The following is a 17,578-nucleotide window of genomic DNA, read 5'->3' on the forward strand; positions in this document are numbered from 1 at the left end:
GCATTCCTGCAAACATTCTTCCTGCTTCTCTGAAATCTGTGACACTTGGAGCACTCTCCAAGTGTCTTGAGTCACTGCCCAGTGACTGTTACAGTTAATTCAGCAGATTACTGAGAAATCAAGGGGGGCTTTTCCACGAATTTGAAGCCTCTTCCTGAATATTTTTTTCTTGGACTAAGTAGATGACAACAGGCACTTATGGTAATGCACAGTGAACAAATTGCAGCTATTCTGAAACAGCTTTCTTTATCTCTCTGCAGGTTATTCTGCTTCTTCACAGCTTCTGCACTTCTACACTGCACTCCCTGGATCTACCAGCAAATATATCAACACATAAATCTTTACCTGCTTAGAGACATTATTTAATATTTGCTCCTGATTAACACTTTGGATGTTTTTCCCAGCAATATTACTATATAAACTTCAAATCAGAAAAAGACAATAAACATCCCCAAACCCACAAAAAACCAGCACCACTTTCTACAAAAGAAACAGTCTTGAAATGAACTGGGTCGAGTAGCCACCCTCCAGAAGCACGGGATCATCTTCTGAAGGTAACTATCACTGCACTGGACAGACTGAGAACAGAAGCTGCGAAACACTTTGAATGAAAGCTTTCTCTGTGACAAGGGCTATGTAGAAATTCACTAACATGAAAGAAGAACAAGAAAGTTTTTTATCTTCTGTTTGAAGCTGGAAAAATTTTTGCTTTCATGTCTCCTTTTAATATTTATCTTTTTGTCTGCCTCTTCACGCTACTTTGGATTGAGAAAAGATAGTACTGAATCAGAAGATGAAGATGCAGTAAAGGGAGATGAATTTACTCAGCTGAACCAACAGGCACTCTTAAAAAACTGTTCAAGAATGACAGGAAAATGGCCTTGGCAAGCATTCAGGTCAGGATGAGATTTTCAAGGTTTTAGAACTTTGTTCAGCAAAACTAATGTGGCTTCAGAAACACACATGTACTCAACTCATCACTGAAGGCTTAGCTCACTTCCACTAGAGATTTATTCTGGATAGAAGATCTAGCATTTTTTTTTTCCTACTTGTTTTCACTTGGAAACAATCATAAGTAAATGCTTTTCTGAATAATCAGAGAGCTTTAAGTGCTGACAGGTTTATAAGCAGGTACAAGGCACAAAGGCAGAAAATTCAACTGATTTGTCACTGCTGCTATTCACATCACTAATGTTAAAAAAACCCAACAAGTTTGTTTTGCTACTGTTTGGGAAGCTGAGAAGCACCAACAAGGATGAGGAAAAGGCTAAGGTATTTTATTAAAGCCTGAGGCAAAGAAGGCATTAAAGACTAGTTATTTTTGGGGTACCCTGCCCCAAGTTGGAAGACAGAGACAGGGAGCAGAAAGAAGTCCTCTTAATTCAAGAGGAAATGGTCAGAGAGCAGCTATACCAGTTAGCTACACAGGTCTATTGGGCCAGATGGGATCCACCCAAGGGTACAGAAGGAGTGCTCACTGAGCCACTTTCCATCACTCACCAACAGTACTGGAGAAGTGGGGAGGTTCCTGTCAGCAAACGTGAGCCCATCTACAAGAAGGGCTGGAAGGAGACTCCAGGGAAGCACAGGCCTGTCAGCCTGACTGACATCAGGGCCAGGGAAGGCTGTAGAACAGACCATCCTGTGTCCCATCACAGGGCACACATACAACAACAAGGGGACCAGGTCCAGCCACCTTGGGTTTGTGAAAGGCAGGTCCTGCTTAGCCAACCTGACCTCCTCCTCCTCCAAGGTGACCTGCTCAGTGGATGGGGGCAAGGCTGTGGATGTTTTCTGCCTGGACTTCAGCAAAGCCTGTGACAGCTTCCTCCAGCACCCTCCAGGACAAACTGGCTGCTCATAGCTTGGATGGATGCAGAGTTTGCTGGATGAAAAACTGGACAGCTGAGCCCAGGAATGGTGGTGAATGGAGTTACATCCAGCTGGCAGCCAGTCACAGGGGGTGCTACCCAGGGCTCAGTATGGACCAGTTCTGTTTAACAGGTTCTATTTACCAGCTTTACTAATGATCTGGATGAGGGGATCAAGTGCACCTTCAGACAACAAGTTGGGCAGGAGTGTTGATCTGGTGGAGGGTAGGAAGGCTCTTTAGAGGGATCTGGGCAGCCTGGATTGATGGGCAATTGTATAAGGCTCAACAAGGCCTGGTGCTTGGTCCTGCACCTGGGTCACAACAACCCCAAGCAGCCCTACAGGCTGGCGGCAGAGTGGATGGAAAGCTGCTTGGCAGGGGACACACTGGCTCATGTTTGGCAGCTGCTGGGGGTGCTGGTCAGCTGGTCAGTGGCATCCTGGCCTGGATCAGCAACAGTGTGGCCAGCTGGACAAGGGCTCTGATCTTCCCCTCTATTCAGCACAGGTGAGGCCACACCTCAGCTCAGTTTTGGGCCCCCTCACTACAAGAAGGACACTGAGGTGCTGGAGTGTGTCCAGAGAAGAGCAACAGAGCTGGTGAAGGGTCTAGACAATAATTCATATGAGAAATTGCTGCGAGAGCTGTGAGAAAAGGAGGTTCATGGAAAATCTTAGCGCTCTCTACAACTATCTGAAAGGAGGTTTGTAGCCAGGTGGGGATTGGTCTCTTCTGCCAAGGAACAAGTGACCAGGCAAGAGGAAACAGCCTCAAGTTGCACTGGGGAGATTTAGATTGGATATTCAGAAATTTTTTTTTTCATGGAAAAGGTTGTCAGGCATTGGGACAGGCTGTCTGGGGGAGTGATTGAGTCCACATCCCTGGAAGCATTTAAAAGACGTTGTAGATGTGGCACTCAGGGACATAGGCTTAGTGGCAGATTTGGCAGTGCTGTGTCAACAATTGGACTTGATGATCTTAAGGATCTTTTCTACCCTAAATGACTCTACATCTCTATTTTAAACCAAAGCAAATCAGATTCACATTTTTCATGACTCTGCTTATATTTTCTCTGCTTCTCTAGTACCTTGGTGATATGCTCTAAATGGCTCAATGCAAACCCTACACATCTTGAAAACACTCAGAGAGGTGCAAGGCAAGCAGAAGAGACTTTTTTTGTTTCTAATGTGACCAACCAAAAGGGTAGCAAAGTAACATGCCTTCTAACTCCTACCTGTCTGCCAGCTCAATATATGCAGGAGGAAGGAGAAAAAAATTGTTTCTTATTCCTTCCTGTGAACAAAAACTTGGTTTCAAAAGTATAAAATGCCAAACAATAAAAGAAGTGAATCACTGGACTGATGTCCAAAAAGGCTGCTCCTGCAAAAAAATCACAGAATCCAGTAATGGCTCTGCTGCAATGGCATGTACAAAGCCTCATGCCTTTCCCTGGAAGGGAGCATGAAGTTTCAACAAAATAGGGTTCTTTAATCTTCAAGCTGAGCCTTTCATGGATCTAGACCTGCCCTAAACCTGCAGTCAGGAGTCAGCTGTTGTCTCCTACCCATTCCTGTGCATCTGCCCTGCTGCCCACTGTGCTGGCTCCTCATGCCAACTATTGTCTGAGGTTTTTAGCTGTCATCCAGAAAACACCACATCAATATTCTGAGCCCCATTCTTTTATGAGAATGAGGAGTTTTATATGACTTTTATGTTGAGCTGGCAGAAAAGCTGGGGCAAATTGGAAGAAAAGTATTCCATAGACAATCTGAGTCCAGCTAACCACTGCAGGTAGGAAGGTTTCTATCAAGGAATAGTTTAAAGAAATTAAGCAAAACTAAAACACTTTCATAATATTGTAATATTTATGATGTGTATTTAAATCACATGCTGAAATTTCTGTAAATGCAATATTTGACAATCCATTTCCTAAAGAAATCAGTTTAAAAAAATCACCCTAGAATGAAATAACCAAGAAAATCTAAAACATGCTACTTCATTGTTAAGTATAACACTGCTAATAAATTTTGAAACAAAAAATGTTTAATTTCTCAGAAAACACTAAGAAATGCCAAACACTAGTATGTAATGTTGCTGCAATTCAATACTGTCTGATTTAGAAGACTCATCAGCCTTTTCACTACTTCACACCTACTAGGTAAACCAAGGATACTCTCAATAAAACAAAAGGTATGTTTTCAGATTTGCAACAAAGAGCCTAAAGAGAAACTACAAATAATTTAATACATCTTATGTAACTGTTTCATATTTTTTCAGATTTGTATTGTAAGAAAAAGGTAAATACATTTTAGATACATCATGTATCTAATAAAGCCTCTTTTTTGGAGTTATTATAAAGCAGAGCACTAGGGCTCAGGAGCTCAGTCCCTGGGCAGGGACCGGGTGCCCGAAGCTAGCTCGCTCATGCCAAGGCCACAGGGCTACCATCTAGCAAGCATGGTGATTATCAGCTCTATAGTGATTGCAAGCTCTCAGGATTTCAGCTCTGCTTGCTAGGTAGTGGTGCCCTGGGCTGGAGGCTGCAGCAGACGGAGAGAGAGGAGAAGGAGAAGGCGCAGGCTGTTCCATGGAGATGGCTTTATTTGGGGAGGTCTGTGAAGGGTCTCTGCTCTTCTTCTTTCTCCCCTAATGGGGTACAGTATGCTTCTTTTATAGGGTTGGAAAGGATCCAAGCTTGACCAATGGGTAAGGGGTTAACATGACATTGCCTTATAGGGTTACAGAGGTAGGTTAAGGGGTGGAGGACAGGAAAACAGGAATTTTCTTTTGCTGTTTCAGCATTCCTATTGTTCATATCCTCCATGGTGCTTTTCCTAAATCTATGGGGTTTACTACATGTATCCACTACAGAAGAAGCATGATACCTTAGTGGCAAGGATGTACCATAGGTACAGAAAATGGGATCCCTAGGGAGGAGCAAGAGGTTAAGACTGTTGGTCTTTTTCTCTCATTCCTAATGTTGAATACCATCTCTGTAAAATCAGTCTAATCAGGAAACATCCCTTTGACCCTCACATGTGGCTACTCTTTTGATCTTGCAGTTCAGAAGAGGAAAGAGATCATTTACCAAAAGTGTGAAGTCCTAATGGTTTTTATTTTTTTAAAGGTAATACATTAGAAATGGAACTCTCAAGGAATCAGAAGAGAGAACACAGAAGATAAAAATTTTGTTTAACTCCTCCTGTTTCCATATTAAAAAATCACGCCCACAGTTAAGTTCTATAGCAACTGAATTTCCAATTGCTCAAAATATTTTATTTTCCAAGAAAATAAAAACACACCCTGCCCCGAATTTTATAATTTCTTACTACACTGCCTACAGAAGCTTGAAGCCATGCACTCACATTACCATGCAAACAAAATGTACCATACTGTGTAATTAGACAAGCTTTGGCAAAGATCTGCAGTACGATCATAATTCTACCGAATTTTAAAAAATCTAAATTCAAGGAATCCAATCTGGTGGCACAGATAGCATGATTCCTGAATATCATTTCCAGATTAAATTTACAGCCTGGGCAATAAGCATCTGCAGTCAGCTTTAACCTCTGTATCCTGGCTAAATGCTAACTGGCATCACTCACTCAAGGCCTTCCAAAAATTCCTTAGAAGTTTCATCCAAATTCAATCTTCTTCACATTCCGTGCTATAAAAGTCTCTAGAGTCTTGCAGCATACTTTTAAATATCTGCCAGAAGAAACAGCACTCCCATGATACAGAGTGTAATCTGTTTGCATGGTTTAAAAATACTTCCATAGCCTGTGGAATGGGGACTATTTTGTCAGAACAAAATTAAATTGGTTATATTGGTAAAGAGTTATTCCAGGCACAAAATTAATGAACTCAGTGCAGTTTTAGATCTCCTTTTAGTGTCTGCCTGTATGCAGATGAAATGTTAACAGCAGTGTTCTGCCACTTTTAAAACACAAGTGCACAGTTTAAAATCCTAAGTTACCATCTCTTGCATGTTGACTGGAAGCATTATAAATCACAATAATTTCAAGAGGCAAAAACATATAATGGCATCCTGGCTTTTCACAAACATACCGTACATAATTATGCTACAGAAAAGTGAGTGTGGGGGGAAAAAACCAACAGCTTCGGAATGTGAATTCTAGTGCCAGAAGGAAGGAAAAAAAAAGTGCATTGTATTGTTTATGAATAAAAGAGGGGAAAAGTTTTATGTATTACAATTAATAGAAATCAATGAAAAAGATTTTTGACCAAAAAAATGCCTTACCTTGAGAAGTTGAGGAAATGAACATGTCTAGTGAATAAATAGGGCTGCTCAGCAGTGCTTATGTTTTTAATCAATTCCATCTAAAAAGAATTTAAAAAATCAAATATTCCACGTTATATCAACGCACAACTTGAGACAAACATAAAACTTTCAAACAACAGATGATGATATAATTTTCAAGTCTGAATTACTCAGGACCTACTTCCCCACTATTCTTCCCAAACACTGTCATCAAGATAGGATGATGAATATTTTATGTCTAAGCAAGAAAGGCTGAGCTGCAGACACCATTCTGCTACGATGGAGCTTATGTACTTCCAAAATACTTCCAAAAGCAGGTATCAGTCTAAACAAAGGCATAAAGGAAAAATCTAAACTGTCTAAATCTGCAAGAGCCTTCCAAATGGCAGCTACCCTCTGAAGACACTAGCTCTATTCACCCCAATGCCAAAAATGCAAAATGTCTGTAACAGAAAGCAGGAGCTGAACCAATGGTCATTTTTGTGTAACAATAAACACTGCCAACACAGTCAAGACACCAACTGATTTGCTTGTTTAAATATAGAAATCAGGACTTGCAATTTCTTTTACTATTACAACAAATTAGGAGTACAAACTGAATGGGCACTTTTAGAAAGATCATGCTAAATTCTAGTTCAGGCCCATTCACAATGTTAATTTTTTTCAAAAAAATGATTAATTAATTTGAGTTTTCAGACCATTAAGATAGAATAATGTAAACAACAACATAGATATGATAATCTATTTTGTGTGAGCTGAACTCTAGCTATAATTTACGGGAAACTGGAAGTATCTAGTGAAGCATCATGCTAGAAAGTTGAGGTTTCAGTTAATTTTGCTTCCTTCTTATTAATTTCCTAAAGGTTTCATTTCCAATTTTCTGTTCTGTGTTCAAATGCAGGCTATGTTATGGACACTGAACAGAAATACATTTGAAATGACAGGTTTATTGATTTTGCAAACTGGGTAGTAGAAAGCAATTCATACACTGGATAAAAAAAGAGGCAAGTCTGTGAGCTACATGTTCTGATTTGAATCATATTTATCTATGTGAGGAGACAGTAATTAAAACATTTATTTCTTAAAACTGGAATGCTATAGTTGACATAGATAAAATAAGCAAGAACATGTAGTCCAGCCTGTTGTGTGGTCAAAATAAAGTAACTAGCATATGTGGAGCTACTAGCAGCAAAAAGAGCATCGTAAAAAATTCTGCCCATGCCATAGCAAATACCAAACCACATTTAAGAGGTAGCAGTTGCCAAATTTTTTCCCCTTCTAATGTCCAGTTTCAATGGACTGATATTTTCCCATGGTTTTTATAATTTGTGTCACATCTTACTGCTTCTTATCCATCTTGCATCCTCCACTTTTTCCCAGTGCACATACCCTGCCTCCTTCTTTCAGCCAACATAAGCTACAGCCATTTAACTGCCAGAAAGAAGTGCACACACTTAGAGACTTTCTCTTCTTTCCCTCTGTCTTCAACAATTCTATACACATACACGTATGATGACCACTGAAGCAAACAGTTCGGCTTGTCCAGCTTCTCAGGATGGACCTTTTCCAGTCCAACTGGTTTGAGCACATCAGGGTATTTGAGGTACAGACCTTATCCACCACAACATATTAGGTTTGAGAAAGTATAGCAAGGTATGCTACAACTAAATAAGGCTGAAAATCCAAAGAAATGGAATGTAAGATGAGATCACCAAAAGAAAGTCACTATAAAGGGAAAAGAGAAACAAGGGAATATGGAGAGAACATGTGCAATTAAAAAAATAAAATTAACACAAGGAATTTAAAGAAATAGTAAGGGAATAGCATCCCTTCCTTAGCTAGTGATATATGGAGTCTGGACTGCTTGATTTAAGCATAAACTGGTCTTTGCACAGCTTCTTCAGTACAATATAAATGCATTGGGAAAGAAATTCATAAACCTGAAGGGCAAAGCTTGTCCAGATCAGAATTAGAAAGCCCAGGAAGCTTTGCAATACTTAGCACAAAGGAAACTAAGTATTGTTTCTTCGTGTTCTGAAGAGACAAAGGCTTTCCTAGCAAACCAGTACGTTGACATTTCTTTAGAACTGGTAACTCACTCTGACAAAAAATTATATTCTTCATTCATCTTGCAGAATCAAGCAATAGAAGACCCTGTAGCCTGTGTATCAGATGTCTCAATTGGATTCTGTGATAGTCAACCTGCTACAGATTCTTTTTCTGGTTTTGTTTTTTTTTTTTTTTTTTACTGAGACAAGTTACAAGAGAAGTGAAATTCTCAGAACTGTGTAAAGCCAGATGTTATATTTTGCATTTTACTTGTGTTGCTCTATCTGCATGAAGTAAGGAACGAAGACAGCAGAAGGAAGTTACTGATCTGGTATAAAAACTCTGTTTGTGCCCCCATGGTCATCACTGTAATTCCTTCTTGGCATAAATTAAAAAAACCTTACTAGAGTATAAATATGGAGATATAAAGGTACTGTACCCATACAAAGTAATCTCACTAAATCTAAAAACACAGGCAGCTCTAGTAGAACACTGCCAGATAAACTTAGCTGGGGGTATATGTGAGTGTCGCAAAGCACCACCACACGAGCTTCCCTTGGCTCCCAGCTGTCCCCAGGGCTGGCACCCATTTGCTATCAGGAAGCAGATTCACATCACAGCACTGCCACGTTTCTCACTCCATTCCACCTGATGTCAGTGTCACATGAACCTGATGCTGGACAAGCACAGGCACTTCAGCCTCAGGAGCAAAGGGAGGCTGGAAAGATGCACACAGTGCAGGACAGCATCTGGCTCCTGGCTTTTTTTTTTTGATCTCTTGCTACCAAACTCAGTCTCTTGAGCTAAGACAACAGCTTGCTTTAAAGCAGAAACAGAATTTTGTTTTGACTTAGAGTACCTTCATATTTAGACACTTAATGATCAACTGGACTTGTAAGCAGATGTGGATAAAGCTACAATGTGCATAAGAACAAACGAGCAAAATCCATTCTTCTAAAAACCCTGCCAAAGGGGTAAGTTAGACTCAACTGAAATGACATACAGATGTCAGGAGGGAAAAATAAATAACTGTAATGGCTCATGGCCACATGCAAATTGTGGCCATATTTCCCATGGGCCGCTCCCTCTCTCATCATGCTGTCCTGAACGGCTTTCAGGCTAACAACCCAAATGTATTGCTCAGAAAAACATAGTGAGCCCTTCCTCTTTCTAAGATTATGGCAAAGAAAAAAACAAAACACAACCAAAAGAAAAATCTCCATTGTCTCTCAGAAGAATAAGTTTGGTTGGTTTGTTTTGGTTGTTATACTTTTTCTCATTTGTATGTTTGTTTCTATAAGATGAAACAAGAACAAAAGAAAATAAAATGTAGAGGATCCAACCCACAGAGACCAAGAGTGAGCAGAGGATGAGGGTTGAACAAAACAAGTGCTTTTGGATGAAATGAGTGATGAAGGAGAATGACATGCAAGTACAGATGATCATATCATCCTAAGTTTGAAAAGAAATAAAAGCAGCAGAAGATAAACAACCCTGGCAAACTCTGCTAGGGAAGAGATGAGTCAGAACACATCCATGGTTGGAGGGAGAAGCTATAGAAACATTTGGAAAAGTACAAAAGGAGCATGTACCTGCTAGGATTACGGCCCACAAAGAGCTATTTCTCTCTCTCAACTGCTGCCCAGAGCTCTCCTGCAGGAATTAGGCAGCTTCAGTGAAACATTGCTGAAAAATACACTAATTAGCTCTTGAAATTAACTTGCAATGGGCTGGTGCTGCATTGCAAATAACGCTCCAGCAGATGGCACCATGAAGTGACTCCAGGAGGGCTGGATGGGGATGGATTTTCTCTAGTCTCAGCATTGTTCCTGCACAAAAACTCAACTCTGGCCTTCTAGACAAGCCACCTTTCTCTCTTCTGGAGATGGCTAGTCTAGTCCCTGTGCTAACCACTCAGAGCAGCCCCACTTTGTTTGAGGTTTGCAGTAAGTAAATTCTACTGGGAACAAAAGGAAATAACCAGGTAACAATCCCACCCAAACAACAGCCAAAATGTTACTATTTTTATTTAAGATGCTGTATTTCAGTGTGAGAATTTGAGGTCAAAATGTATAAAGATGGTGAGGCAACTGGGATTTTGCAATGTGGTCTGCTGTATCACACTATGGTCTCCACTAATATTGACACAAAAAGGACAAAACAACCCCTCTGTATTTATTTTCCCTGTGAGCTCTTTACTTTGTTCCACTCCTTTCAGTCTCTACTGAAGGCATGTAGGGCTCAGGAGGCACAAGTACCTACAAGAATTTTGGTATATCACTTTCATCTCAGTACTCATTTCCATAAACAACTCACAACTCCCAGGAATGAGACTAGATCTTCATTTTTAGCTCTCAAAAGCTTGGAATGGTTTCAAGAATTTCTTCACCTCCCCAAGCTGGTATGACCAATTTTCTGTCTTTAAAAGCATTTTAGAAAAATTAGTGATGGATTTTTAGTGCATTGAACTGGAATTACACATAAAGTTGGCTGCACAGCTGTAATGATGGGTGGTAGAAGGAAACAATTTGAGGATAAACTACCAATTACTCTTGTATGTGACTGGCATTTCTATACCTATAAGCATACTCATTCTTACTTCCCTGAATGCAATAAAATGGTAGTGGAGGACAAAGTCAGGGCAGGGGAAGACTTCATTTTGCAGCAGTTTGAGTGGCATTTTAAAGCCACATCAATTAGGTTAATATTATGTATTAGTTCCTGTATTTAATTTACTTGAAAATACTACAGCAAATGGCAAGCCATATATTAATATGTCTGTTTCCAGAACTCGCTTCCTTATGCCCACAGATGTTCAAAGGCTGCACTTCTAATTGCTGGCAGACACACATAATTTGGGAAAATTTCTTAGTAGGAAGCAGACTGGAAAAGGCAATAAGAATATGGATTCCAATTATGTGCAATCCCCACAGTCATTAAAAACACCTACATACTTAACTTTATTTAACAACAGCAGACTGCATAAGCTAAATATTTACAGAAAAGTCTTGGCTGGATCAGGGCTTTAACCAAACACAGGACCCAGAAATGACAGAAGGAAGAGACACATATCATCTCAAGTGAGAAGCCCATGCTCATGCTGGAAGCCTACAGCCCAGCCCAGCTCTCTTTTTTCTCGTTCCAATGCCTGGAGCCTGAGATCATTCATTGCCTTAACTTCCTCCTGTTACACCACATTAAAGGTGGAAAACATCATTTATTTTTTCATATTCTGCTCTTAAAAATTGAGAAGACAACTAAAAATGCTCTAAACAACAGAATAGTTACTGTCTCCAAGCATGTTCTCTGGTGATCAAAGGCACTTTTCAGCTAAAATACTAAATAAATTATGAGCCTATTGTAACTATGGAAATAAACCGTAAATAAAAATAAAGAGACTCAAATTATGGCAGGAAAGTCTATAGAGTAGCTCTGTAGCAATACTTCCAGCAGATTTGCCGTTTAGTAAATTAACCACTTGGGGAGGGCAAAAGGTAAGGCAGATAATTATTTGTCAGTGTGTTGGTTGCATCAAAAGTAAGTCTGGGTCTCTCTGGAATCTCCACATGCTGGACTAAAGCATGGAAAACTGTGAAGAAGTGATCTTGTATCATGTTTTAACAATGGAAAATCCACCTACCAGAGAAAGACAGAACAGAACTGAAAGGAAAAAGCTGATCACAGTGAAAGCTAGCAATTACCAACCCCTGAAAGATTTTTGGGCTTTATGGTATGTCCCTCAATCAGCAGCAATGAAAATTGATTAAAGATACAAACAAAACCCGAGCAGTCCTACCCACAGAAATCCCCTATCCCAGCAGAAAAACTAAGCAGACAAGCTCTGTAGCACAGGATAGTTACACTCCTTTCTGATGGGACCATATCGCCACCTTCCCAGGCTGCACAGCGCTGCCGTAGGATTCATACAGGGATGCTGCAGCAGATGCAGAGCAGGCATTTCCTTGGCCACAAGCAGGGGCAGTGAGGGGACACTGTCCCCTTCCACAGCCTGTCCCTGGCGTGCCACATCCAACCATGCATGGCAGCTGTATTTGGGCTGGCATGGCAGCCCTGCCCGTGGACCCCACCTCTGGCTGAACTTGACTTATGGAGTGTTAGCTCAGTCAGCTGTGGTGGGACCCCGTGGACATCTTGAAAGGGAGGAAGATGGGACCTGAAGGAGCAATATCAGCTCCTAAATTTTCATTTGGAATGAACTGCTGCATCTAAAATAATAAACTTGTGCTCATGAACAGGCTGCAAGTAAATGACCCCCAATCACAGCACAATGTCACTGGCAGGCCCACATCCATATTTTGATCATTGCACACATCCTTTTGTGGTTTGCAGGCTGCTATTTCTAGAAGTGACACAGGCAGCAATTGCAGTCTTTACCTGATCAGCAGCTCAAAATAGCAGCAGTGGGCAACATGTGCAGCATCCAACTACAGACGTGCACTTTGAGTCTGAGGTTTTCCTGCACTACTTGTATCAATCTGTTCACAGAAGTGATACTTAGAGTGGGTACCCTGAAGAGAAGAAAATTTAAATAGCAGATCTGTCACAGAAACAAAGCTGCAAAAGTAATCCTTCTACAACTTTAAGAGAATATGAAAAAGGGTGTCTGCGTAAAGATGTTTCATGCGGTATTTCCACTTCCCTCAGTGAGGGTTGTGCAAAAACATGAAAAAGACAGATAAGCAAAAAGCTGAGATAGGATCAAGAACATGTCATAATACAGAAACATGGGTTAGCATGGCCCTGGGAAACAACTTTTTGAAGCAACTGATTACTAGAAGTGAATTAAGAAAGTCATCAAAAAGGACCTTTTTGGCTATAATTTACTCCTGCTCTGTTTAAGACCCAAGCTAGGTCTGAATAAGGTGTCCTGGTTATAGGATAAATGGCTGCAGATACATTAATACATGTCCCAGATACGCTTGCACTTAACTTCACTGTACTAATCTTTCTTGCCTTGCTAGTCTAACTGCTTTGCTGACTAAATTCAAGAGCTGTCTCACTGGAAGTTAGTTTTTCTGGTTAGCTGCCACATCATGTTGTTCTTGGCTCTGCCACCCATTTCTCTTATTAAGTGAAGTCACTTAGAGAACGATGAATTCCGCATGATTACTCAGGACAAAGTAGCAATGCATCTTTTCAACAGGATTATCTGCTAACATATGCCTTTGTTTCTCAGTTTCATACACATAATAAGAAAACAGGATCTAAGACAAGCAGGAGTAACTTACCTGCTCATTTTTGGTCAGTCTTGTTTTGTTATGTATGTCAGATGTAACCAGGTTGAATCCATGTTTCTCCGATAAAATTCTTAAAAGCAAAACCACAGTTCGACTTCCACACTTTCCAACTCTGTTGTAGACCACCTGACTGGGGAAAGGAAGTACCTAAACAAAGATTGAAAAAAAAAATGGAGTCAGTACATTGATACTTTGTTTCTGTGTACCTCTCAATCACATGTTTTTACCTTAAGCCAACAGACACAGAGGAGAATTTCTAGGCCCCAGGCCAGAAACATTCACTTCCCCTAGCAAGGCAGAAGCTCTTCAGAAGAGAAACAGAATGGCTCAGGGAAGTAGCAAGGTGAGATTTCCCCCTTGAGATGCAGTTAAATGCAACGGATTGGCAACTACTCCAGAAACACTATGTAGGCTATTATTATTATTGTTATGTTGGTAATGATCTTGATCTTACTGCTTGTAATCTCAATGCAAATACTCATCTTTAGTTGACTATCTCCCATAAAAAGAATTTAAAGGAGTGAATTTGTACTACAGTTTGGGAACTTGAAGTCAAGCTGACATAATGCAGGAGGAATGAATGCTTGGATTGCAAAACTTCAGCTTACAAAGAAACAAAAGACACCAAATAACAACCAGTTGCACAGAGCTAAAATTAATCAATCCTTTTAATTTCAAATATAAACATGAATCTTTCAAACAGACTCAGAACAAATCATGCCACTGGTCAAGGATCTATGTGCAGAATAATCAACACAGGGCCACAGGGGGCTTGAGGCCAGCTGGCACAGTCTGGTCACCTCTGTACAGGTAATGTTCATTAAAAATCAAAATAGAACAGCAACATCCAGCCTGGCCCCCGGGAATGGTGTCCAGCCCACACTAAGTCTTGTACCCTGCTCTCCTCCCCAGGAAACAAGAACAAGCAAAAAGTAACTCAGTGTCTCACAGTCTGTCAGATGCAGCCTCATTTTGTTCCTGGATGATGTCTATGGGCTATTTCAGCAAAAAGCATTCTGGAGTCACACTATTGCACTAGACAAGAATTTGCTGTACAGCACATATAGCAGCATGTGATAATATAGGCCCAGAGGAAACTGTTTCCAAGCCTTTAAGTTGGCTAACAGAGTCAGGAGCTCTCAGTTTCACCCACAGTGGTGCATATACAGCACTTAAGGAAAGATCATTTTTCTATTAAGACAATGGCACAAAACATATCCTGACACAGGGCCTGCACCTGGGTTCCAGGCAACCTGTGTTCAGCACAAGGAATGGCCAAAGTGATGGTGTGGCTCAGCATATAGCTACTCCTGCTGCTGATGCAATCATGTTCTTCCAGAAGAAGGAATTATAACATAAAAGCAGTCAGATGAGGCATATGGCACTTTTCAGTGCAGAGCACTTCTTCACTGCATTTGAACTGATAATAGATCTTCATCAGGGAGGCAAAATGATTCGTCAGGCAACCCTTCAGACTACTTTCAAAGAGAACTGCCAAACAGAAAGGGAAAAAAAGGAGAAAATCTGTATTCCCTTATATTTAGTGGGAACCTACTGGCACTTTGCTCTCAGTGAGCATTTCATGACCAAATGAACATTACTGCTGTTACTGGTTGCAATGTTTAGGATATCCTGCACTGGCACATAAATGTGGAGGCCATTTTTCCCCAAATTACCCTGGCAAGGAGTAAGTATTGGGTGATCATGGCCTCAGTTAAGCTTTCCAAGTTGCAGGATGTCGCATCTGCTGATTCAGCAAGCAAAGAAGGGCCTCTCAAGGCCCAAATAAACCCCAGACAGTGCAGTATGTCTTACTATTTTGTAACATTTTTATAGGGTTTTCTATGAGAAACATAGTCCCCATATTTCTTTATCAATCTTTCCTTCAGAAGCCTTGCTTCCTATGAAATGCAAAATCTCAGCTTCAATTATTAGAGAACTCCAAGGGTGATGAATTTAACATCCCTGCACTACAACTGTAGCTAACCTTTCCCAAAACTACTCTCAATGGTGTCTGAAAGGTTAACAATTGAACACACTTTATTATGCTGATTATCACACCATAATGAAAGAGAACATGAACCTTATTCTGGATTGTCCCTTTTTTTGTTCACTTCTTTGCATAACAAACACTTGCATCACTACCTGTCCCAGTCCTGCAGCACCATCCACACATCACTGCAACTTGTAGGTTGGGAATTACTCCTCTGCTTAGACATATACTTTTGGAATAATCTGCTGTGTAAGTAAGTGAAAGCCTTCAAGAGACATGATAAGTAGATGCTGGCAAGTGTCAGTGAAGGAGCAAGAGCACATACACTATATGTTTGCCTAGCATCCCAGAAATTAGATGAATGATGAGAGTTTGTAGAGTTATGGAAATATTTTTAAATGCTTCATAATTATTAACTGCTTTGATTTTCCTAGCAGTTTGGACTAGGCAAGATAGTGAGCAAATTTTTTTCTTAATTGGTACTTCAGTCAAGTACAATTTTACTGCATACAGATTACACTCAAGTTCTAATTAAATCCTTGACTGGGCTATCCAGTAACTTTGGGTGAATCTTATAAAAATAAATCTTTAAAAAACTAGATAAAATTAAAGAAGGCCTTTGTAAATTCTCTATTCTAAGTGCAAACAACTTTGTCAGCTTGGAAAAATGACAGTAGTTAGCAAGTTCTCACATTTGTTTCTGAAGCTCACCTTCCTAGGTAGCACAATTCTGTTCTGCACAAACCATGGTAACCCCCAAAAAGACATGACAGCAAATACCCACTGCAGATGAAGGAACCTGAAATAAAGGGCTATTATTTTCAGACACTTATTTAGCTTAAAGGAGACCAATGTATCAATGCCTTGTTTCAGTACACAGTGAATGCACTTAGGTCTAATCAGACAAGATTCAAGATAAGCACTGCAGCTCAAAGCTCACTTGAGAAGAACAATCACAAGTGGTAACCAGAACTTCCCTTGCAGCACTGCTGAATGTGGTTGGCTTTTGGGATGCTCTCCTGCAACGCTGCTCACGTTTCCTCTGTTTACATCACCATTGCACTTAGCACACCCAGATGCCCCACAGGCTGTGTCCAGTGCACAAAGCCATGCAGTACACAGGCTTCTGGTGTACAAGCATTTGTTTAATGTGACCAGTTCCCTCAGGATGCTGCAAATCTGCTTTCTATATTTGGAAAATGTTGAAGTTATTTGAGGAGAAGAAATATCACTTCCAAAAGCAGGAGTTTCTATCAGGCAAAACTAAAAATGCAAGAAATGGAAAACTTCTCCAGAGGGGAACTTTCTTTTCCCCCTCATGATACTCACAAGGCACTCAGACAATACAAGAGATGATGGCAGAGAAGGCACTTAGAAAGAAGGCTCCTATTGTATTAGCAGAAACAAAGGGAAAATGTCCAACAGCAGTTGGACATTTATAAAATGCTAATTGGATTACATTTCATTACTACTTACTACCTAAGAGTAGGTATCATGTAGACTAACTGCTGAGGTGATGCTCTATCAACTTGATATTCATGTAACAATATACACAACTGCAAAATAATTGCACAGTGACTTTATTGAGCACTGCATCAAAGCCCAGAGGTAATATAAACAATTCAAACATATAATTCACCTTAGAGTTACACAAATTAGCACTTACAGCCATAAAAAAGTAAAACCCACAGTATAATTACAACAGCTCTCTCCAAGAGTTTGGAAAGTTACATGACAATTTACTTGTCAGTTCAAACAGGTTTTTTTGTTTTGTTTCACAGTTAAAGAATAACCACTGTGAAATGAAATCAAGAAGAAAAAGCAAGTTTAGACCCAAATGAACTTGCATTACAGAAAATGACTGTCAAGTACCTCTGCAGAGAGGTCTGCCAGTCTCAGAAAGGGAGTCATTCAACAGATAAGTGACAAAAAAAACAGGCTTTCATCTTCAGTGGGGGCTTTGTCTGCAGATTAATCTTTGCACCATTAAAAAAAAAAATTGGCTGGATAATTACTTGTAGCGTCAGTGATGTAGGGATTCACTCATAGGCCTAAATTATTCCACTTTTACTGAGATAAATCCATTACAATTTTGCCCATTTGCCAAAAATCTCCCAATCCAG

General features: G+C 40.2%; 1 protein-coding gene across 1 annotated transcript in view; it reads right to left on the reverse strand.

The window, feature by feature from the left end:
• UST (uronyl 2-sulfotransferase) overlaps positions 1-17,578 on the reverse strand; it is a 154,471-nt gene that overhangs the window by 68,543 nt on the left and 68,350 nt on the right. The window contains exons 3-4 of the mRNA XM_071432972.1: positions 13,454-13,609; positions 6,135-6,214 (exon numbers count right to left, since the gene is read on the reverse strand). Coding sequence (XP_071289073.1) covers positions 6,135-6,214; positions 13,454-13,609 — 236 coding nt within the window. The remainder of the gene's footprint in view (positions 1-6,134; positions 6,215-13,453; positions 13,610-17,578) is intronic.

The sequence above is a fragment of the Agelaius tricolor genome, unplaced genomic scaffold (genome assembly GCF_023055355.1).
Source record: "Agelaius tricolor isolate 1412-34295 unplaced genomic scaffold, bAgeTri1.0.p SCAF_1, whole genome shotgun sequence".
Lineage (NCBI taxonomy): Eukaryota > Metazoa > Chordata > Aves > Passeriformes > Icteridae > Agelaius > Agelaius tricolor.